Source organism: Bos taurus, chromosome 17, assembly GCF_002263795.3.
Source record: "Bos taurus isolate L1 Dominette 01449 registration number 42190680 breed Hereford chromosome 17, ARS-UCD2.0, whole genome shotgun sequence".
NCBI lineage: Eukaryota > Metazoa > Chordata > Mammalia > Artiodactyla > Bovidae > Bos > Bos taurus.
Window position 1 is genome coordinate 44,565,993 of NC_037344.1, and position 23,702 is coordinate 44,589,694.

General features: G+C 50.2%; 2 protein-coding genes across 7 annotated transcripts in view; one reads left to right on the forward strand and one right to left on the reverse strand.

Annotated features, from left to right (window-relative positions):
- POLE (DNA polymerase epsilon, catalytic subunit) overlaps positions 1-18,016 on the forward strand; it is a 61,062-nt gene extending 43,046 nt beyond the window's left edge. For 2 of the 4 annotated variants that reach the window (XM_024977498.2, XM_059876177.1), the window contains exons 41-49: positions 495-620; positions 3,162-3,294; positions 5,401-5,602; positions 6,858-6,989; positions 7,110-7,303; positions 15,003-15,203; positions 15,505-15,630; positions 16,282-16,371; positions 16,518-18,016. In XM_024977498.2, the coding sequence (XP_024833266.1) occupies positions 495-620; positions 3,162-3,294; positions 5,401-5,602; positions 6,858-6,989; positions 7,110-7,303; positions 15,003-15,203; positions 15,505-15,630; positions 16,282-16,371; positions 16,518-16,631 (1,318 nt within the window). In that variant the 3' untranslated portion in view covers positions 16,632-18,016. 4 annotated transcript variants of the gene reach the window in all.
- Positions 18,017-19,353: 1,337 nt separating this feature from the next.
- Positions 19,354-22,952, reverse strand: P2RX2 (purinergic receptor P2X 2). Of its 3 annotated transcripts, NM_001192643.2 has the most exons (12): positions 22,729-22,904; positions 22,233-22,368; positions 22,057-22,128; positions 21,888-21,963; positions 21,721-21,817; positions 21,466-21,546; positions 21,208-21,346; positions 20,689-20,819; positions 20,378-20,468; positions 20,191-20,256; positions 20,018-20,095; positions 19,356-19,825 (listed from the first exon to the last, which is right to left on the reverse strand). In NM_001192643.2, exons 1-12 carry the CDS (start codon positions 22,902-22,904, stop codon positions 19,721-19,723), a joined length of 1,248 nt encoding a protein of 415 aa, NP_001179572.1. In that variant the 3' UTR covers positions 19,356-19,720. The 3 variants fall into 3 exon arrangements, with proteins under 3 accessions (XP_024833074.1, XP_024833075.1, NP_001179572.1); XM_024977306.2 differs by having other exon boundaries at positions 19,354-20,095; positions 22,729-22,952; XM_024977307.2 differs by lacking the exon at positions 22,729-22,904 and having other exon boundaries at positions 19,354-19,825; positions 20,191-20,271; positions 22,233-22,669.
- Positions 22,953-23,702: the final 750 nt, after the last annotated feature.

Below are 23,702 nucleotides of genomic sequence, written 5' to 3' on the forward strand. Positions count from 1 at the left end.
TGCAGGTCTAATGGATATTTTCAGATAAATTTAGAGAGGTAAATGCTAATTTGAATCAATATTGTCAGCTCCCTGTAAAGGTTGTACAGTTGGCTGTACTACCAACTCTTGGGAACCAGATTGGGAATGCATGTCCCCATGCCAAGCCCCACTAACAACCTGCTGGGATAAAATGCTCTCTTGGTATACCCTTAATTTGCAGTCCTAATTATGAATGAAATTGGACTTCCTTTGACCGTTTTTCCATAGTTTTCTTTTGTGTTTTTCTCATTGATCTGTATGAGCTCTTCCTAGATAAAAAGTAACCATTTTTCTGTGATACGAGTTGCAGATTTTTTCCTACCTTTGTCTATGGTTTTGTCTGTGGTAGGGTTTGGCCGTGCAGACCTCTTTGTTCTTTGTTACTTCTGGGTTCTAGGTATATGTTCTGCTTCGGGACCATTAACTGTTTTCTCTGTGATGTTTTGACCTTTGATTCTAAACTTGGTCTGCAGACTCATCGCTGAGTTCAAGCGCCTGGGGTCATCGGTCGTCTATGCCAACTTCAACCGCATCATCCTCTGCACCAAGAAGCGGCGGGTGGAGGACGCCCTGGCCTACGTGGAGTACATCACCAACAGGTGTCAGCATTCCTGTCCCCTTCCTTTGCTCATGTTCTCATCTGCCCCATTTACCTGCTGCTGACAGACTTCCTTAACAAATCTTGTAGTGTGGCTCTGTTGGTAACAAATCCTTTCTGCCTTTGGGTATCTGAAAAAGCCTTTATTTCACCGTTTTTTTTGAAAGATACTTTTGCTGGGCATAGAATTGCAGATGGATATATATATATATATAATTTTATTTTATTTATTTATTTATTTTGACTGTGCTGGGTCTTCATTGACTTCCCTGGTGGCTCAGACGGTAAAGCATCTGTCTACAATGCGGGAGACCTGGGTTCGATCCCTGGGTCGGGAAAATCCACTGGAGAAGGAAATGGCAGTCCACTCCAGTACTATTGCCTGGAAATCCCATGGACAGAGGAGCCTGGTAGGCTACAGTCCGTGGGGTCGCAAAGAGTCGGACACGACTGAGCGACTCCACTTTCATTCCCTTTCCTTGGGTCTTCACTGCTGCTTGGGCTTTTCTCTAGTTGCAGAGAGGGGCACTGCTCTGTGGTTGTGGTGCGCCGGCTTCTTACTGCAGTGTTTGTCTTGTTGTGGAGCAGGCTCTAGGGTGCACCAGCTTTAGTAGTTGTGGCTCATGGGCTCAGTAATTGTGGCTATCAGGCTCTAAACCACAGGCTCAGTAGTTGTGGTACAGGGGCCTAGTTGCTCTGCAGCATGTGGGATCTTACCTACCCGGGATGGAACCCATGTCTCCTGTGTTGTCTGATGGATTTCTTACCACTGAGCTACCAGGAAAGCCCGTAGATAGATATTTTTTGAAAGCCCTTTTTTCCTTTTTGTGATTCTTTTTGGATAAGTTTCTGTTGTTATATCTTTAAGCTCACTGATCTTCTAGAGTGTTTTATCTGCCATTAATCCCATCCAGTATATTTTTTATTTCAGACACGACAGTTTTCATCTCTAGAAGCTTGATTTGGGTCTCCTACATTTCTAGAGTCTGCTTAACATGTTCAGTCTTCCTTCTAGTTTTTTTTGACACATGAAATACAATTATAATAACTACAATTATAACTTCTAATGTTCTTTTCTGCTCATTACAATATCTATGTCAACTCTGATTTGTTTTCAACTGATAGATTCTTCTCATTTGTTGTGTTTCTCTGCTTCTTTGCCCACCTGGTGATACAGGACTGGATGACAGACATTAAGAACCTTGGCTTGTCTGTCGGCTACTTTTGCATTCCAGTAAATATTCTTGAGCTTTATGTTACTTGAAAACGGTTTGATCCTTTTGGGTATTTATTGAGATTTATAGTCAGAGCCAGAGCAATGTTTAGTCTAGGGCTCATTATTACCTCTGTTGAAGCAAGACTTCTGTGAGCACAGCCCCACATGCCCCTATGTGTGAGGCTCTGACACTGGTGGGAGCAGGTACTCAAGGCTGGTGTGATTTTTCTCACACATGAGTGTGATCTGTGCTCTGCTAAGTGCTGGAGGACGAGCCACTGTACTCCCTGGGGTTCCCTCTGCAGCTCTCACCTGTCGTTCTCTCAACACTGGTCCCTGTTTCCCACTCCTGGTTACCTCAGATGTCTCCTTAGTATTATGTTTATCATCATTTTCCCTAGGAAGCTTGAGGGATAATGTGAATTCACCTTAAATTCATTTTATTTTATTTGTTTTTGAAATTTTATTTTATATTGGAGTGTAGCCAATTAATAATATTGTGATAGTTTCAGGTAGATAGCAAAGAGACTCAGCCATGCATATACATGTATCCATTCTCCCCCAAACTCCCTTCCCATGCAGACTGCCATATAACATTGAACAGAATTCCCTGTGCTATACAGTAGGTGCTGTTGGTTATCTATTTTAAATATAGTAGTGTGTACATGTCTCTCCCAGTCAAGCTCCCTAACTTCCCTTCTCCCAACTCTTACGCCCAGCAACCATAAGTTGGTTCTCTTAAGTCTGTGAGTCTGTCACTGTTTGGTAAATAAGTTCATTTATATCATTTCTTTTTAGATTCTGCATATAACGGATATCATATGATATTTCTCCTTCTCTCACATATTTCACTCATCATGACAGTCTCTAGGTCCATTCATGTTACTGTAAATGGCGTTATTTCATTCTCTTTTTATGGTTGAGTAATATTCCGTTGTCTATATGTACCACATCTTTATCCATTCTTCTGTTGATGGACATTCAGGTTGCTTCCGTGTCTTGGCTGTTGTAAACAGTGCTGCAGTGAACATTGGTTGCGTGTGTCCTTTAGAACCATGTTTTTCTCTGGCTATATGCCCAGGAGTGGGATTGCAGGGTTATATGGTAACTCCATTTTCAGTTTTTTAAGGAACCTCCATACTGTTCTCCATAGTGGCCACACCAATCATTTTCCCTAGAAAGCCTGAGGGATGATAAAATGTGAATCCACTTTAAATTCATTTTTAAATAAGTAGAGGGTGAACAGATAATAAAAAAAAGGAAAGTAGAGTAAAAGGGGAAGACTGTTGATTTCATTTAAGCGATTTCTGTCTTGTTTCTTTTTAGCATCCACTCTAAAGAGATCTTCCATTCTTTGACAATTTCCTTTTCTCGATGCTGGGAATTTCTTCTCTGGATGGATCCCTCTAATTATGGTGGAATCAAAGGAACTGTTCCATCTAGGATTCACTGTGGACAGGTAAGAGGTAACCAGTCTTGGAGAGCTGAGGTTGGAATCTGAAGCAACTTGAAAGGTCCACTTTGTCCCTTCCGTGCACACTTGATGGTCACAAGCCGAGTTCCAGGCATGGTTCTGGGCCCCAGTCATGCAGCAGTAAACGTCATGAAGTCTGTAAGGGAAAGGATCATGAACAAGCAGACAAGTAGATGTATATGGCAGCGTCGACAACAGTAAGGGCTCAGGGCAGACAAAGCTGGTAGGGGCAGAGAGGCCTGGGGCAGGGGCCAATGTGGATGGGGGGTCTAGGAGTCCTCCGAGGAGGTGATGGGACCGAGATGTGAAGCTGCCTTGAGTTATGGCACAGGCAGGGTCAGTGGTCACAGATGTGGACAAAGAGCTGGCTGGGACCAGGCCACTTGGGCCTGAGGGCTGTGATGGAGACTTGGCTTTTATTGATGGGGAGATTCTGAATGGGCAGGTGTCAGGGCCTGACTTCCACTTGGGTCCTGAGTGGACATTACTGCAGGATGTCAAGGTCTAAGTGGAGCCCAGTTAGTGTCGGCCCAGAGGAGGATGCAGGGCAAGGCAGAGTCAGGGAGAATGACTCAGGTGGGTATTGAAGCGGGTGTGGACAGGCCAGTGGGGTGATGCTTGGGACACAGGGGTGATGTCTGAGCGTGCATGTTGTATGTGAGGGAGCTGCGCCTGGATGTGTGAACCCCAATGGGCGGGGCAAGAGAGCAAGTGTGGGGAGAAGGGAGCCGTGCTTATCTGGGGCACGTGGTGTTTGCTGCCCCTGTTGTTTGCTTAATGTGCACAGGTGGAGATGCAGGGGTCAGGTAGTGACTGTGCGTCTTGGGTGGGGGGCATGAAACTTGGGGTCATCTGTGAGCCTGGCAGTTGGGGCTGGTGAGATCACCTGGAGGTAAGTATGAGTTGAGAGGACAGCCCCCCCAGGGCAGGTCCCCATGGAGGAAGCTACCAGTGGGTTGGGGAGCTGGGGGGGTGGGGCCTCAGGTGTCAAAAGGAGAGCACCCCCAGAAGGAAGTCGCCATCTGCCGAGAGCAGACCAGAAGCAAAGGCTGCCCTTGGTGCTGGAGTTGGGAGGCTCACTGAGACCACATGCAAGGGAAGGAAGTGCAGCCATGTCGACGAATAGGGGAAGGCAGGAGTAGTTGCTGCTGTTAATAAGGATGGTAGCTGTCAGAGTTCAGATGTTGAAATAAAGGTGCTGTATAGAAAGGGGACCTTAGTCGGGGGTGGCGGGGGGTCGTCCACCAGAACTAGATCTTTGGCAGAACTGATAACTTACGATGTCAGATTCGTGGTCTCCAAAGATTTAGTTTCGGAACCAGGGACCAGGCTTGATCACTCAAGAGCTTTTGTGTAGTAGTTTTATTAAAGTGAAAAAGGGACAGAGAAAGCTTCTGACATAGACATCAGAAGGGGACAGAGAGTGCCCCCCTCGCTAGTCTTAGCAAGGGAGCTATATACTTTATTACAGTAAAGGATCTTACCAGACCCACTCCCTCAATATAAGATAATAAGATTAGAACTAACAATAGAGAGGTCTTAGCAGACCACTCCCACAACATATGTCTAAAGATAACAAGATTAGTCAGAAGGCTCTTGTTAAGGAGCAAGATACATTGTTATATTGACTAAGACAAAGCAGTGTAGAAAAAATTGTTTGTCCTTGGCTCTTCCTTGAGAGCCCCAGACCCCTTTCTCCTTCTTGAGGGGCCTGGACTCCTTATCAACCTACCTAAGGATCAGTTCTCAGAACTGTGACCATCCCAGGAAGAGATCCAGAATTCAACAAGAGAGGTGGTCACCCAGGAAGCACCCTTGATTCTTCCCTTCTTGAGAAGTGCGAATTGAATAATTTTAAAGTGAATCCTGTGAAACAGCAAATGAAAGTAACAGTCAGTGCCTTACTGAGAATGTACCAGGCACATTCTGTACATGACCTTGTTCTTGGAGCCGTCCTGCAGGAATCTTGGGCTTGGGGGCTGGAACGACTAGATGAACAGGACACAAGACAGACCCAGGCTCCGCTGGGACACTCCCCACCATGCGGTGGTGCTGTGGGCAGACATTACTGGGATTGTCTTTGTGTCAAAGCAGGACTCCCCAGAAGAGGGCAGAGCACAGCAGGGGGAACCTGAGGAGGAGGAGGACGAGGACGAGGAGGAGGAGGAGGAGGAGGACGAGGGAGGCACACAGGAACTGGATGTCGAGGACTTGCTGGAAAACAACTGGAACATCCTGCAGTTCCTGCCCCAGGCAGCCTCCTGCCAGAGCTACTTCCTCATGATCGTTTCAGGTGAGTGGTCCACACTCACCATCACATCTGAGTCATGCGGTGGGAATAATGTGGCCCTGGTGGGAGCCTGCCCAGCGTGCGTGCCCTGGCTGCATAGCACTGTGAGAGGCAGAAAGAAGACCCTCGGGCTCTGCCCAGGCCCCAGACCTCTCACAGAACCCCATGGTGAGGAAGGCTGCCCTGGGGCATCACAAAGGCTTCATAGTCCCACCCCCGAGGTTGTGCATGTACACTTACAGTGACTAAAGGAGATCCCATGTAGAGGAGTTTCAGTTCAGTTCATTCACTCAGTCGTGTCTGACTCTTTGCGACCCTATGAATCGCAGCACACCAGGCCTCCCTGTCCATCACCAGCTCCCAGAGTTCACTCAGACTCACGTCCATCGAGTCAGTGATGCCATCCAGCCATCTCATCCTCTGCCGTCCCCTTCTCCTCCTGCCCCCAATCCCTCCCAGCATCAGAGTCTTTTCCAGTGAGTCAACTCTTCGCATGAGGTGGCCAAAGTAGAGGAGTTTAGATACTCCTAAATCAGCTGCCCCACTGGCTGGTCTCTCAGGCTTAACTTCTAGTGTGAGAAACCCCTATATTTTCATTTGGGGCTAAAGGCATTAGTGGTCATTATTAACACCACATGGTAAATCAACTATACTCCGATCAAAATTTAAAAAAAGAAATAAAAGTTTAGTGTTTGCAAACCAAGTTATTTAGGTTGATGTGAAAAAGAAATGAGAAGTTAAGCACACATTGTAATTCAGAACTAATCAATAGAATAGAAGAGTTGATGAAGAGCATCATAAATTGTCAGCAGACATAGATACAGGTACATCTGTGTATATAGCGACAGAGGGAGTTCTGCTTATGATTATTTTATCCCCTGTCAATTTATATTTGAGTTCTTCACCTTCTCAAGTTCTCTTTTGGAACGAGTGGACCCGTGGAGTTTTTGGAGAAGTGTGTTGACCCCAAGAGGCAAGGTGAGCCCTCTTTTGCACCAGTTGGTGTGAAGGTTGGTGCTTGCTGCCTCAGCTGTGCAGCAGTCTCTAAGCGTGAACCTGGGCCTCAGAGAGTGCCCTGATTGTTCCTGTTTGTCTAATTGACTCTGGCTCATCTCAGTGCAGCAAATAGAATCATCACCAATAATGACATTTCAGCCTTGTCTGGCTAGCAGCGGGACCAGCCACAGGGTACCTCCGGATTCTGGGATGTGTGAGGCGTCGCCGACTCTCGTGGCCTGAGCCTGCCCTCTCTCTGCAGCGTACATCGTGGCCGTGTACCACAGCATGAAGGAGGAACTGAGGCGCAGCACCCCAGGGAGCACCCCCGTGAGGAGGAGGGGAGCCAGCCAGCTCTCCCAGGAGGCCCAGGGGGAGGCCGGAGCCCTTCCTGGTGAGCATCCTTGCTGTGTGAGGCCACCAGTGTGTGCTTCTCAGGGTCCCCATCTCCTTCCCTTGGTGTCCTTGCCGCCCTGTGAGGTAGCGAGCAGGCGCCATGTTGCTTCTCTCCCAGGAATGATCACCTTCTCACAAGATTATGTGGCAAATGAACTCACTCAGAACTTCTTCACCATCACTCAGAAGATTCAGAAGAAAGTCACAGGCTCTCGGAACTCTACTGAGCTCTCAGAAATGTTTCCTGTTCTCCCCGGTTCTCACCTGCTGCTCAATAACCCTGCTCTGGAGTTCATCAAATACGTGTGCAAGGTGAGGACACTCCCACTGATGGGTGTGCAAGTCACTCCTCTATTCCACAAACACCCACTGCACCCAGTCTGTGCCGTCGCTATGGGAAAGACCCCTGTCCTCACAGAGCTCACACTCCCCTGGAGGGCACAGGTGAGCTCAGAGAGCACAGGTGCCAAGAGGTGAGTTCAGGACAGGGGCAGGTGAGAAAGGACCTCTCATAGGTCCTGGGCTGAGACCATGAGGACCGAGAGGGCCTGGCAGTGGGTGGATCTGACGGAAGAATGAAGTCTGGGCAGAGGGATACAGAGCCCCTGGGAGGAGGGGTGACGGGGCGGTGCTGTGAAAGGTGAGCAGTGGGACAGCAGAGCCAGCTCGTGGGTCACATGAGGCCAGTGGGCCAGACCAGGAACTGGACAGGGCACCCACAGCATCCGGGCTGCTGTGGAACCTAAGAGGAGAGCTTGCTCGGACGCTGAATGCCTTCTGGGAAAGGTAGGCTGATTCAAATGAGGGATGTTACCAGATAAGGACCTGGCAGGCGTCCCCTTACAGAGCACTTTACTGTCCATTAAGTTACCTCCCAGCACTCTGTTTCACAGTGATCAAGTGACTTCTCATGGTGGTTAAGAAATGGCTTAATATAACACTTTAACTCCTTGGTAGACTTCAGAATTTTTAAGTTCTATTTTTATTAAAGTATAATTTACATACAGTGAAATTTACCATTTTTAGAGTGCATTTCATGGGGCAGCCAGTCATGTATTCACCACCACAGTCAGGATACAGAGTCGTACATCATTCTCCAAAGTTCCCCACCCCTGGTACGTGCTGATCTGTCTGTTTCTATGTTTGTTTTTTATTTTTAAAATTTTATGTATTATGGCTGTGTTGGGTCTTCGTTGCTCTTTGGGTTTTCTCTAGTTGAGGTGAGCAGGGGCTATTCTTCATTGCGGTGCAAAGGCTTCTCTTTATGGCAGCTTCTCTTGTTGTAGAACATAGGCTCTAGAGCACACAGGCTCCAGTACTTGTGGCCCGAAGGCTCAGTTGTTGTAGCTCCTGGGCTCTAGAGCACAGGCTCAGTAGTTGTGGCTCATGGGCTTACTGCTCTTCAGCCTGTGGGATCTTCCCGGATCAGGGATTGAACCCGTGTCTACTACATTGGCAGGCAGATTCTTTACCACTGAGCTACCAAGGAAGCCCCCATGTCCCTATGTTTATTTACTTTTAAAATTTTTCTCTGTGAAGTGCGGTTGTTTGTGTTTTCACATATGGATATGTGAACTGGCCACCAACAGCAAAGTACAGAACATTCTCCACCCCTGAGAGTTTTTCCATTTGCTTCCCCTTGGGACTCAGCCTCTCCTCTCGCCTGCATCCCTGGAACCACCAATCTGTCTTCTGTCCCTGCGTTGAAACCTCTTCCAGAATGTCATACGAGTGGAGTGGTTGGTCACGTAGCCTTTTAGGTCTGATTTCCTTCACTGAGCAAAACGCACTTGGGGTTCCTCCATGTCGTTGCTTGTTCCTTTCCATTGCTGACTAGTGCTCCACTGTATGGGAGGACCACAGCTTCCCGATTAAAGGACATTCAGATTGTTTGCGCTTATGGGTGACTGCCAATAAAGCCACTATAAACATTCTCATATAGGTTTTTGTGTGAACATAAGTTTCATTTCTTTCAAGTAAAAACCCAGCAGGGGAATTTCTGGGTCATATCGTGTTTTGTAAAGTGGCTGTTTTGCATTCTCATTGGTGGTGAGTGACTATAGTCCAACTGCTCCACACCCCGCTGGAACTTTAATTGTTAATTTTCAAGGTTTTATCTGTCCAAATAGATGTGTAGTGGTATATCATCATGTTTTTAACTTGCATTTCCCTAATACTACTTGGACTTCCCTGTTAGCTCAGTTGGTAAAGAATCTGCCTGCAATGCAGGAGACCCTGGTTCGATTCCTGGGTCAGGAAGATCTGCTGCAGAAGGGATAGGCTACCCACTCCAGTATTCTTGGGCTTCCCTTGTGGCTCAGCTGGTAAAGGATCCACCCGCAATGTGGGAAACCTGGGTTTGATACCTGGGTTGGGAAGACCCCCTGGAGAAGGGAGAGGCTACCCACTCCAGTATTCTGGCCTGGAGAATTCATGGACCATGCGGTCACAAAGAGTCGGACATGACTGAATCACTTTTACTTTGCATAATACTAATGATGTGGAGATTTTATTCATGTGTTTGTTTGCTCTTTGTCTTTGGTGAAATGTTCAGATCTTTTGCCCATTATTAAGAACTTTTTTTTTTTTTTTAATAATTTTTATTGGAGTATAGTTGATTTACAATATTGTGTTAGTTTCAGGTGTACAGCAAAGTGAGTCAGTTATTGGGTTATTATTCTTATTGTTGAGTTTTGAGAGTTCTTAATATATTCTGGATATAAGTCCTTTGTCAAATGTGTGATTTCCAAATATTTCTTCCCAGACTTTGCCTTGCCTTTTCAAAATTTCCTTGACAGTATTTTTCAATGAGCAATGGATCTTAGTTTTGATCTAATCGTTCACTTTTTAAGGGTTGAGCTTTTGATGTCATATATAAGAAATCTTTGTTTTAACCAAAGTCACAAAGCTTGTCACTTATGTTTTATTCTAGAATTTTTATAGTTTTAGGTTTTATATTTAGTCAGTCCATTTTGAGTTAATTTTTGTACAATGTGTATGTTATAAATTGAAGCTTCCCTAGTGGCCCAGTCAATAAAGAGTCTGCCTATAATGCAGGAGACCTGTGTTCAACTCCTGAGTTGGGAAGATCCCCTGGAGAAGGTAATAGCAACCCTCTCCAGTATTCTTGCCTGGAGAAATCCCATGGACTGAGGAGCCTGGCAGGCTATAGTCCATGTGGTCTCAAAGAGTTACCCGCGATTGAGTGCCTAACACTTTCATATTTGTGCATAAGCATATCCACTTATTCCAGCACCATTTGTTAAAAAATTCGCCTTTCTCCATTTAATTATGTTTGTGCTTTTTTCAAAGCTTAACTGGCTGTGTATGTATATGGATCTGTTTCTGGGTTTACATGTCTGTCTATTCTAAAACACCACACTGTCTTAATTTCTGTAACTTTATCAATAAGTTTTGAAACCAGGTAGTGTGAATGCTTTATCTTTATTCTTTTTTTCAAATTATTTTGACTTAATTTGCCTTTACTTACGAATTTCAAATCAGTATATCAGTTTCCGTTTAAAAAAAAAATCCTCTGTAGACTGTTGAAGGGACACCCTGAAGCAGGTTGAGAAGGTTCCTTGGTGCCTTGATAATGGTCATTTCCTGAGAGTAAGTTTGTTTTTTGGCCGCATCTTGCGGCATGTGGTACTTAGTTCCCCGACCAGGGATCCAGTCTGTGCCCCCTGCAGTGGAAGCAGAGTCTTTTTCTTTTTTATGGATTTTAAAAAATTTATTTGCTTTTTAATTGAAGGATAATTGCTCTACAGAATTTTGTTATTTTCTGTCAAGCCTCAACATGAATCAGCCATAGGTATATATATGTCCCCTCCATCTTGAACTTCCCTTCCATCTCCCTCCTCATCCTTCCCCTCTAGGTTGATACAGAGCCCCTGTTTGAGTTCCCTGAGCCATACAGCAAATTCCCATTGGCTATCTATTTTACATATGGTAACATAAGTTTCCATGTTACTCTCTCCATACATCTTACCCTCTCCTCCCCTCTCCAGTTGTCCATAAGTCTGTTCTCTGTGTCTTTCTTCATTGCTGCCCTGCAGAGAAATTCTTTGGAACCATCTTTTTAGATCCATATATAGGCATTAGTATACAATATTTATCTTTCTCTTTCTAACTTACTTCACTCTGTATAATAGGCTCTAGGTTCATCCACCTCATTAGAACTGACACAAATGTGTTCCTTTTTATGGCTGAGTAATATTCCACTGTGTATTTGTACCACAACCTCTTTATCCATTCATCTGTTGATGGACATCTAGGTTGCTTCCATGTTCTAGCTATTGTAAATAGTGCTACGATTGGGGTACATGTGTCTTTTTCAATTTTGATTTCCTCAGGGTGTATGCCTAGGAGTGGGATTGCTGGGTCATATGGTGGTTTTATTCCTAGATTTTTTTAAGGAATCTCCATACTGTCTTCCATAGTGGCTGTATCAATTTATATTCCTACCAGCAGTGCAAGAGAGTTCCCTTTTCTCCATACCCTCTCCAGCATTTATTGTTTGTAGACTTTTTGATGATGGCCATTCTAACCAGTGTGAGGTGATATCTCATTGTAGTTTTGATTTGCATTCTCTAGTAATGAGTGATGTTGAGCATCTTTCCATGTGTTTGTTAGCCATCTGTATGTCTTCTTTAGAGAAATGTCTATTTAGGTCTTTTCCCCACTTTTTGATTGGGTTGTTTGTTTTTCTGGCATTGAGTTCTATAAGCTGCTTGTATATTTTGGAAATTAATCCTTTGTCAGCTGTTTCATTTGCTGTTTTCTCTCATTCGGAGGGCTCTTTTCGCCTTGTTTATAGTTTCCTTTGCTGTGCAAAAGCTTTTAATTAGGTTCCCCTTGTTTACTTTTGTTTTTATTTCCATTACTCTAGGAGGTGGGTCATAGAGGATCCTACTTTGATTTATGTCATTGAGTATTTTGCCTATGTTTTCCTCTAAGAGTTTTATAGTTTCTGCTCTTATATGTAGGTCTTTAATCCATTTTGAGTTTACCTTTGTGGAAGAGGTGGCAAGAATACACAGAAGAACTGTACAAAAAAGATCTTCACAACCCAGATAATCACTATGGTGTGATCACTGACCTAGAGCCAGACATCCTGGAATGTGAAGGCAAGTGGGCCTTAGAAAGCATCACTATGAACAAAGCTAGTGGAGGTGATGGAATTCCAGTTGAGCTATTCCAAATCCTGAAGATGATGCTGTGAAAGTGCTACACTCAATATGCCAGCAAATTTGGAAAACTCAGCAGTGGCCACAGGACTGGAAAAGGTCAGTTTTCATTCCAATCTCAAAGAAAGGCAATGCCAAAGAATGCTCAAACTACCACACAATTGCACTCATTTCACACGCTAGTAAAGTAATGCTCAAAATTCTCCAAGCCAGGCTTCAGCAATATGTGAACCGTGAACTCTCTGATGTTCAAGCTGGTTTTAGAAAAGGCAGAGGAACCAGAGATCAAATTGCCAACATCCGCTGGATCATGGGAAAAGCAAGAGAGTTCCAGAAAAGCATCTATTTCTGCTTTATTGACTATGCCAAAGCCTTTGACTGTGTGGATCACAATAAACTGTGGAAAATTCTGAAAGAGATGGGAATACCAGACCACCGGATCTGCCTCTTGAGAAATTTGTATGCAGGTCAGGAAGCAACAGTTAGAACTGGACATGGAACAACAGACTAGTTCCAAATAGGAAAAGGAGTTCATCAAGGCTGTATATTGTCACCCTGCTTATATAACTTATATGCAGAGTACATCATGAGAAACGCTGGACTGGAAGAAGCACAAGCTGGAATCAAGATTGCCGGGAGAAATCTCAATAACCTCAGATATGCAGATGACACCACCCTTATGGCAGAAAGTGAAGAGGAACTCAAAAGCCTCTTGATGAAAGTGAAAGTGGAGAGTGAAAAAGTTGGCTTAAAGCTCAACATTCAGAAAACGAAGATCATGGCATCCGGTCCCATCACTTCATGGGAAATAGATGGGGAAACAGTGGAAACAGTGTTAGACTTTATTTTTCTGGGCTCCAAAATCACTACAGATGGTGACTGCAGCCATGAAATTAAAAGACGCTTACTCCTTGGAAGGAAAGTTATGACCAACCTAGATAGCATATTCAAAAGCAGAGACATTACTTTGCCAACAAAGGTTCGTCTAGTCAAGGCTATATTTTTTCCTGTGGTCATGTATGGATGTGAGAGTTGGACTGTGAAGAAGGCTGAGCGCCGAAGAATTGATGCTTTTGAACTGTGGTGTTGGAGAAGACTCTTGAGAGTCCCTTGGACTGCAAGGAGATCCAACCAGTCCAGCCCTGGGATTTCTTTGGAAGGAATGATGCTAAAGCTGAAACTCCAGTACTTTGGCCACCTCATGCGAAGAGTTGACTCATTGGAAAAGACTCTGATGCTGGGAGGGATTGGGGGCAGGAGGAGAAGGGGACGACAGAGGATGAGATGGCTGGATGGCATCACTGACTTGATGGATGTGGGTCTCAGTGAACTCCGGGAGTTGGTGATGGACAGGGAGGCCTGGCGTGCTGCGATTCATGGGGTCACAAAGAGTCGGACACGACTGAGCGACTGATCTGATCTGATCTGATGGTGTTAGAAAGTGTTTTAATTTCATTCTTTTACATGCAGCTGTCCAGTTTTCGTAGCACCACTTATTGAAGAGGCTATCTTTGCCTCATTGTATATTCTTGCCTCCTTTGTCAAAAATAAGGTACCCAGAGGGGCATGGGTTTATTTTAGGGCTTCCTATTTTGTTCCATTGGTCTATATTTCTGTTTTTGGAACCACAAGAGTCTTAACCACTGGATCCCCAAAGAAGTCCCATCCTGAGAGTTTTAATCAAGGATGGTTGTTGAATTTTGTTTAGGACTTTTTCTCCCTCAGTTGAAATAATCATATTGGCTTTTATTCGTTAGTCTGTTGATATGGTGAATTGCACTGATTTTCTAGTGTTGATCCAGCCTTGCATTCTGGGGGTAAATCCCACTTGGTCAAAATATCAGTGGGCTCAATTTGCCTGTATTTTGTTGAGGATATTTGAGTCTGTGCACATAACAGTCACTAGTTACCTTACACAGTCTTTGACTGGTGTTGGTACCTAGGTGATGCTGGCCTTCCAAGTGAAGTTAGAAGTGTTCTCCCTCTTGTGTTTTCTGGAAGATACTATGTATAGAACAGTATCACTTCTTCTTTCATGTTTGGTAAATTCACTTTCATCTTTTTAATCTCTTAATTAAGTCCAGTGTTCTCTCTATGTAAGGGATATGTGTAATGTATATATATTTTAAACAATACTTCCCAATAGGCCACCCTTCTTCATTGTAAATGTACTTTCAAATTCACCCACTTTGCTTCACATTGACCATAAACACTCCCCTCAGAGACGTGTTTTCTAAGTGGTGTTTGGTTCTGTGTTCTTAGCGTTGTGCTAGGACAGGAGCTTTAGGGCTGGGAGAGGCCTGGGGAAGATGTTGGTCCTGTCCTCTCATTTACAGACAGGAAGCTTGATGACTCCTATGGCTCTGCCAGCACCACGGTGGGAGCCAGACTTCCCACGTCCACACTGCAGGCTGTAACACACATGTGTGCTACAGGGACTTTTCTGGGCTGGCCTGGAAATCCCTCCACCATGGAAGGTTGAAGTCAGCCCCTTTGCATTTGAGATGGTAAAGCTCTGGTGAACTTGGGGCTGCTCGTCATTGAGGAAGAAAGAGTCCCTAAGGGTGACAGGTAGAGCATGCTTTGGTATGTCCCAGACACCCTGAGGCCTGGGGACAGCGCCTCCATGCCTGTGACCTTAACTTGGGGAATCACTGATGGGCAGGAGGCACTTCTTACCTTTGATGCTTCTAACAGGAAAAGGAAGAGCTGAGATGCTTCTCAGAAACTGTAGCTTAAAGAACTGGCTGCGGGGTTTTCTGGTCCAGACAGCCGCAGGGAGGGCTGGGAGCCGTCCCTGACATGGGCTCTGTTCTCCGCAGGTCCTGTCTCTGGACACCAACATCACAAACCAGGTGAACAAGCTAACCCGAGACCTGCTGCGCCTGGTAGACGTAGGCGAGTTCTCAGAGGAGGCCCAGTTCCGAGACCCCTGCCGTTCCTACGTGCTCCCTGAGGTCATCTGCCACAACTGTAACTTCTGCCGGGACCTGGACCTGTGCAAAGACCCCTCCTTCTCTCAGGTGGGCCGACTCCCTCAGGCCCCTTGCTGGTCCAGTCAGAATATCCAGGCCTCAGCGGGTCAGGGATTCCTGCAGGGCCCCCAACCAACTCTGATGTGAATTAGAAACAAGCACCCTTTTTCAGGCCACTCAGCTGCCACATGCCAGAACCTTGTCCTGGTAATCACATGGGTGATGACAGTGGAGACATGAGTGTGCCCTGGAGCTGTGAGCGTGGTGGCACACTTCTTGAGAATCCCTCCATCCCTTCTCAGCACTGGGGACCAAGGAAGGTGACCTGTCCCTTTACCTGTCTGTCCAGGATGGGACCGTGCTGCCTCAGTGGCTCTGCTCCAACTGTCAGGTTGCCTACGACTCATCAGTCATTGAGATGGCCCTGGTGGAAGCCCTACAGAAGAAGCTGATGGCCTTTACCCTGCAGGACCTGGTGAGCAGCGGGCCTAGTGCTGGGTCTGCAACCAGTCTGACCACCCCTCCAGTAGGTGGAGGCCTCATCAGTAAGCAGTTTGCACCCATAGGAGCTCTCATCTCCTATGTGAGAGGTGTGAGAGCTCTCACACCTCTTATGTGTGTGCAAGTCTCAAGTTGTAGCCTGATCCTCCAAGGTGATACCTCCTGGGTCAGGCCTCGTCCACGGGCCCAGCTGACTCTTTCTTATAGCATCTGTTGGGCACCTATAGGGGCCGATTGCTGGCTTCATGGACCTTTATTCTAGTAGAGGGAGACGGACAGTAAACAAGACAAGAAAGTAACGGGCAGAGTAAAGACCTGACAGGCAGTGTGTGTGTGAAAGCGGGAAGCTTTCAGCCTTCGATGGGGGAGTGAAGACCCAAGGGAGGTGTTGGGGTTCAGGCAGGGAACAGCTGGTGCCTGGTGTGATGGATAGGGGACCGCAGACCCAGAGTCAAAGGGAGGTGTCCACAGGGAGGGTGTTGGGAAGCAGTTGGCATGTTTGGATAAAGCCCATATCAAGTCTCAGATTTTATTTGTAATTGTGAAAAGCCTGTCCGGTGCCAAGTGACTGGCCGGCTCTGGCCTGGGGCGGGGAGGCTCTGACGGGGGCCGCTTCTCCTTGCAGGTCTGCCTGAAGTGCCGGGGTGTGAAGGAGACCAACATGGCCGTGTACTGCAGCTGTGCGGGGGGCTTCTCCCTCACCATCCACACTAAGGTGGGGGCTCCCATGGACAGCCGCCCCTGCTGCCCACCCCTCTCCTCCCTCTCCCACCCCAGGCCATTTGTCGTCTCTGAGCCTTGGCCTTGCCTCCCTGTGCCTCCTCTGGGACTAGGTCTCACTATGACTGGTCATTTCTGTAGGTCTTCATGGAACAGATCGGAATCTTCCAGAACATCGCCCAGCACTATGGCATGTCATACCTCAAGGAGACCCTGGATTGGCTGCAGCTTCAGAACCCCCAAGTGGGCCATTAGCAGTCTGGGCAGTGTCCCTGTTCTCTGCTCCCATGTCCCACACCCAAGACGGGCACCCAGGAGGGCGGCCCTCGGGGAGCAGTCACACAGCCCAGAAGTGTGAACCAGTCAGAGCAAGAATTGACTTCACTTCCCGGCTCTGGGGTTCCCTGCCTCAAGCAGGGCAGCCCTCTTTAGGCCCAGGAAGCGTTTCCAGCGAGGGGGTCCCAGGGCTGGTTTCTCACTGGATGAACACACTCTGCTGCTGCTGCAGGGCCCTTCCTGCAGCCTCAGCCCTTGCTGCCCCCTCCTTTGCTGACCTGGGGTGCCCTCGGAGGTCCTCTGTTTGAGCTGAGACTCTGAAGAGGGCTGGAAGCCAGACCCAGGGCGAAGGGGCGCCTGAGCGGAGTGCGCAGCCCCGGCTTCCAGGAGTAGTGCTGTCCTACACTCTGCACTGGCAGCTTGTGGGCTGTGTGCCAGGGATCCTGGCTGAACCCACGGTCACCTGGGCGTCTCTCATACACTGAGCTCAGGGGCTTGGGCTTCTCTGACCCTCACTCAGGGTCAGAGTGAGGTCTGCTGGGCTGTTTGTGTATGGCGCAGTCACCTCGTCAACAGCAGCGAGACTGGGCTGGGGGCAGGAAGGCTGAGTAGGGGGCGGGACTCAGACTGGGGCTCAGCCACAGAGGGGCCCAGCACCTCTCCCTCTGCACCTGCTGTGAGGGGACCACCGCAGCAGGAGGCCTAGGGCCCCAGGGGGATGAAGTACACCGTTATCGCAGACTCTGACATCATATTCAGCACCTGGATTCTCAAAAAGTATTTCTTCATGTGCGACACAAGGTTCTTTGCTTCAGCTCTGAGCGGTGGGGGAAGAGGACGGAGAAAAGGGCAACAGAAATGCTATCAGGATGGAGGCCACTGTGTTCTTGCCTCAGCCTTGAGTCAGTCCGAGACCTCTGACCCCAAGGGCCTGTCCAGCCTCTGACTGCCTGAGGCAAAGAGGGTCCTTGGCCTGTGCCGCCTTTAAAAGGTGGCACCACCAGTGTGTTCAGCACCCTGTTGCTTCACAGAGATGTGGACTGTGCTGTTTTCCCCTCCAGGACGGAGCTGGCTTGGAGAGTCTGCCTGCCAGCAGCCCAGGGAACCCTCTGCTGAGCAGGAGTTGCTCCCTGTGTTCCTCCAGCAACCTCAGAACATAAGACTGCCTGCCTGCACCTCATTTTTAACTAAATGCGACTGAAAGCAGAAGAAAATCAGTCAGATTGGCAAGGCAGCAAGCACATTAAATATAAATCATAAACTCAGAAACCCAAACAGGTGGGCAGTGGAAGTCGCACTGTTGGCTCTGGAGCCTGGTTTAGATCTGTCCCTGTTACCTAATTTACACCTTGACTTCTACATTTCCTAGAGTCTTTACTGTGTGTGTGTGTGCTCGCGCCTGGGTCTCTGGAAGGGAAGGAGGAAAAAAGACTTAGTAACTGACGTCTGTCCGGCTAGGTTTGTCGGCTGGGTACTGCTGTTGCCCACTGGCACGTCCAGGTCCAGTGACTGCAGGAAACTTGACTCTGCTTGGAAGGTGATGGCGCCCGGCAGCCCCCAGATGGAGATCAAATCAAATTAGGGCTGGGTGGGGGAGGAGGACTAACCAGTCTTCCTGGAAATGGAGCCAGACAAGTCCCAGGGGAGCAGCGAGGAGCTGGGGCTGTGTGGCTCACCCCCTCCCTGCAGCAGGGCAGGGGCACCACAGCTCCCAATGGTTCCCTCAGAGGCCAGCTTTGGGGCTGGGGGTATTTGGGGGTGGTGGAGGTCCCAGGGTCACTCTCATGGTGGGGGATGGGAAACCTGAGCCCCTGGCCCGAATTCTTGAGCTACAGCCCAACCCCAACTGGAAAAGCCAGTTTCTCTAAAACTAGAGCTGGAACTCTGAGCATGTGAGTGGCCCATGGAGCTGACATCACAGGCACAGGAGGATCTGCAGGGGTGAGGGGGGCTTCTTGGGGGGGTTGCTGGGTCCAGTGAGTGGTGCTGGTCCAGTCAGCAGGTGGGAAGACCAGCTCTGACCTTGGTTGTGACAGGGTCACAGGTGAAACAATCTGTGGGAGGCACTGTGCCTCCTCAGACCTGTGCACTGGTCATTGCCATTGCTGAGAAAACTGAAACCGCCATCTGGCCAAGCTGTGTCAGAGCTGCTGAGTGGAGTGAACATTGTAGCATCCAAGGACATAACCAGATTATCCATAGGCCTGATCCGGCTGGTGCCAGCTGTTCCAACCTCGCCCTGCTGCTGTGTCCGCTCCTGTTCCCCAGGACCCAATTCCTTCCCTGGCCCCCATCCCCATGTTAAATAGAGCCTCGGGTTCTGGGTGGGCATTTTGGTGTCAGCCTGAGCTTTTGTTTTCCTTGGGAACAGTTCTCATTGCCTGCCTCCTGGCTTTCTTCCTCCTCTAGACACCACCCTTTTTCCCTATCTTGAGGTTTGGGGTCTGGGATGATGCCTACAGTAAGCTGAAGGACAGGTGTTGGGATGCACTCAGCCTGTGTCCCCCACCACTGATCCACCCGTGAGACCTGGTTGTAACCTGACTGGATTTGGGGGCAGCAGGTGCACCCACACACTGCCCAGGCTGGCTAGGGGAGATGAGGACCCAGCACACCCACCGCCCACCACGTGCAGAGACCTGCCATGCTGTGTTTGTCAAGAGCCTCAAGCTACTTCTCCCCCAAAGATGAGGCTAGAAGGTTCTGGTCACAGTTTTATTGCACAGTGGATGTGTGATTTCTTAGCTGTGAGGCAAGCAGAAGGTCTGGGTGAGTGGGCAGGAGCAAAAAGCCTGGGAGGAAGGCAGCTAGGGAGGAGGTGGGGACTTGCCCCTACAGTTGGGGATAAGATGGAGCAGGAGTCGTCGTCGCATTCATGTCACCCCATGGTCTAGCTGCATGGGAACCCTTTGGCTGCTGGTTTTGCTGAGGTGTATGGGCAGGGCCCATGTCCATGGTCCCAGCTGTGCTGCCCTTGAGAGCCAGGGGCTGTGCTGGGGCCTCAGATGTCAGGGGTCCCTGACACGCCCAAGGCCTTAAGTGCAGTGTGGCAGAAGGTGGAAGTAGGCTCAGAGCTGGGCCAAACCTCGGGCGTCTGTGAGCACGCAGTCCTGTTGGGAAGGCTCGGAGGCACAAAGCCCTGGTCCCGCACTCCGCTCAGGAGCATCCACCATCTGCTCAGATGGGGCAGAGGTGGGGCAAGGCCATGGAGGTGGGACAGCCCAGGCCTGGCTCTGCCCCTCACCCTGCAGTTGGCCAGCCTGGCCTGGGTCTGGAGAGCAGGGATAGGGTGGGGGAGGGGCCTGGCCCAAGACAAGGGCCAGGGTCACAGGCCAGCTGCCTGAGGAGTGCCTTGGAGTACACACCTTGTCAAATTTCTTATGGCTGTAGACCTTGTTTTTGTTCATGAATGTTAGCAAGATCCAGTCGCACAGGAAGGAGCCCTGAGGCCAGCAAGACAGATGCATGAGGGCCTGGCACCTGCCCCCCATCTCGCCCCGGCACACACCCATCCCCAACCTTAGTGTGCTTTTCTTACCACCCCAATGGAGGTCAGCGCTGTGGCCAGGTTAATGACGGTGGGAATCAAGCTGAACTTCCCAGCCTGGGGGCAAAGGCACTACCTTAGACAGTCAGGGGTGGGGCCCAAGGGAGGTGTGGGGTGTGGTAGGGGAGACCAAGACTGGGTCGGCCGGATCCCATGTAAGCAGGGTGGGCTGGCCTACCTGTCCGTGCACGATGACATCAATGCGGATCCCATAGGCTTTGATGAGTGTGCGGGTAATGCTGCCATTTATTTTGTAATACTTGGCGAACCTAGGGCAGAATGACCCAGAAGCACGTCAGTACCTGGGATGGGATGACCCGGGTGCAAGAGCGCTGGGAAGCATGACAGCGGGGTGCGCCCATTGCCCAATGGGGTGGCTCCAAGACCATCAACTACTGGCGTCCCTGGGCCTTGGGGCACCTGCCCTGTTGGTTCTTGGACCTCCATAGCCAGTGCAGACAAGGAGCCAGCATCCAAAGGCCAAGATACCTGAAGTTGTAGCCAGATGAGGCTGGGATGTGCTTGGGGTCCAGCCTCCGGAAGGAGTATTTGGGGTTGCACTCTGACGCTGAAAGGTCCAGGTCACAGTCCCAGTTGATAATGACCCCAATGACACCACCCTGCCCAGAAGTGGACACAGAGATGGGTCAGGACGGGCTCACAGGGGACTTTCAACAACCCTGGGGTCCTACTGAGGTTGCCCATGGGGGTGCATATTCTGGGCACCCTAGGCAGCTCAGGGCAGCTCACTGGGGAAGGGGGCTTATTGAGTGCCCTGCTTCCAAGGCACAAGGGGTGCCAGCAGCCAACTGTGACCAGAAGTCAATAATTTAGCAGCAGCCACACACCCAGATGGGTCAGCTGATCTTGTTTCTCTTTCCTCTACCCGAGCAGGGCCGGGGCTGGCCAAAACTGAAAAGGAACTGCGCTGTAACGAGACCCTTTGTATGCAGGTGACAGCCAGCACCTGGCCAGACAATTGTCCTGCCCGCTCTCGGGCACCCTCACCGTGTGTGCCAGCTCTGTGAAGTTTTCCCCTGCCTGCTCCACGATGTAGCCCAGCTTGAAAATGGGGCAGTAGAGGTCAGAGACTTCATGGAATGTGCAGTGCTTCAGGTAGCCACCCTTCCGGTTCTCGATGTTGCCCCTAAGGACAAGGCCCACTGGCATCAGATGCTGAGAAGACATGCACCCCCAAACAACACATTCCAAGAGGCAACTCCCACCCGAGCCCACCCCTTGTCACCACACCCTAATGGCTCTTACTTGGAGAACTGGAATTTGGGGTAGTGGATGCTGTTCTTGATGAGGATGGTGAAATTGGGGGCCATCGTACCGAGAAATTGGCTGAGGAGGCAGACTGGGCGTGTTTAGTCTCCCCTTCCACAGCCTCTCCCAGCCTCCCAGCTGCTTTGTCCTTCCCTTCCCCCTCCCCCAACGCATCCCGACTCCCCCGGTCAGTGAGGAGAAAGGAGCGAAGAAGTTTGGTCCCAGGTGGGTGGGGTCACCGGGCGCGCACACCTGACTGAGGCCCCGTCTTCCACCGGGCACCAGCCCGACACCTCGCAGGTCTTGGAGGACCCGTGGTAATAAGGTACGCAGCGCCCGGTCCGCAGGCCTGCGGGCAGACGCGCGCTCAGGTGGCGAGGGGCGCGGCCCGCCCCCACCCCCAGCTGGCGCACACTGACCGTTTCCCAGCATGTCCAGCTGCCCAGCCACACAGCCCTCGTCCGAGTCGCAGGTGGCGTTGCTGACCCTCATACTCTAGGGAGGAGACCGCTTGCTCAGGAGCCGGACAGGCGCAGCTGACCAGGCAGGGCCCCTCCCATCCCAGCTCTGCTTTCGACGCAGCCTCACCTCGGCGCATGTTCCGAGGGTCTGGAAGGGGGTGACCTCAATCCTGGTGATGATGCTGAACACGCTGCCTCCCTGGGCTCAGAAAGAAGGGACGGTCGGCCGGCGGGGCAGCTCGGCCACCGATCAGTCCTACCCTCGTGGTGCGCGGGGTGCAGGGCGGGGCCCGGGTTGCGCACCTCCGGTGGTTTCACGTACTCCTCCACGTCCCACACTTTGTGTTCTGACAAGGTGATGCCCTTGACCTTGGTGATGACGGAGCTCTCGGGGCCCGTTTCGCTGTCCTGGTAGCTCTTCTGCACGATGAACACGTACCTGTGCGGACGGGCAGGGCCGATTCTCGGGACGATCCTGGGACAGGACTGGGACGTCTCCCATGCCGAATGAGCTCGACTCCGGCGGGAACGAGGCTGCGTCACCGCCTCTCGAGGGCTGGGTAGGCTTTGCGGGGGCCCGAGAAGCCAGCCCGGCGGTCGCCCGCGTTCTCCATCTCCTGCGATCCGTTCTCCCTGCGATCCGTTCTCCCTGCTCATAGCCCAGAGCTGCCCCTCCAACCTGGGACTTCCGAGCATCCTTGGCCGCGAGCACTCCCCACCCTCGTGAACCCGCCAGACATCCCCTCCCGCCGGACGCCCTACGCGCCCCCTCCCCGCGCCAGGCCCCGTGCGCACCCACCACACGAAGTAGAGCAGGATGAGCAGCTGCACCGCGCGGTACACGATGCCCAAGCGCCGGTTCTTCACCACGATCACCTTGGGTGTCTCGTAGTCCCAGAACGCGGACCAGCAGCTCTGGGCCAGGCGTCGGGCCGCAACCGCCCCCGTGGGGGGCTTGGGCTCGGCGGCCGCCATGGCCCGGAGCTCGATAGGGCTGGGAGCAAGGGTTGGGGGGCTCCCGCGCGCCGCCTCCTGGGCGTGGCCTCGCGCGCCCCGCCCTATCCCGCCTCTCCCTGCCCCAGATCAGTCCCTAGCAGCCGGGGCGCGGGGCGGAGACGCCCAGCGCACCTGGCAGGTGTCACCAGGTAGGACCCCGAGCCGGCAGAGCCCGGGTCGTGGCAGCCCTCGGACCCAGCCCGCTCAGACAGGGCGTGGAGACGGACCAAGCCCTCGCGTCCCTCGGAGATCAGACACTTAAGACGCGGGAGGAAGACGCCCGAGCACGGCCCGCCTCCTCGGCTTCTCCACTGGTGTCGAATGTGCAGCGCGCATTAAGCCCGAATAGCAATTTCTTTAAAAATAAATATATGTATATCCCCAATGTTATTGAGATACAATTGGCATGTGAAGTAGAGTTTAAGGTGTACAAGGAGATGATTTCCCAAGGGCAACCCTTGATTCGCGCCCGCGGTTCTCTGCAGCTCGGCAAAGACACCCCTGCCTCCAGGGTTCACATAAAAATCTGGATTTCTTTCTTTCCCCAGTCTTCTTGCTTTTATCTACAGACACACCTCAGCGCTGTTCGGTTCTAGCCTCTTCCTCCACCCAAGCGCCCAGCCTCGTTTCTCACATGGATTTCGGCAATAACTTGACACTCCAGGTTTCTATCCATTTCCGACTCTGTTGTGCTTTGTTTTTGTTTTTACTTTTTGTATCTCTACCCTCACTTCATTGGAGAAGGCAATGGCACCCCACTCCAGTACTCTTGCCTGG

Coding starts and splice junctions, on each gene's coding strand:
- P2RX2 (XM_024977306.2), bottom strand. CDS start 22,904: ATGGCGGCCGCCGAGCCCAAGCCCCCCACGGGGGCGGTTGCGGCCCGA. Junction 22,369..22,728: donor ATCCTGCTCTACTTCGTGTG/GTGGGTGCGCAC, acceptor CCGTCCGCACAG/GTACGTGTTCATCGTGCAGA. Junction 21,964..22,056: donor CCCTCGGAACATGCGCCGAG/GTGAGGCTGCGT, acceptor TCTCCTCCCTAG/AGTATGAGGGTCAGCAACGC.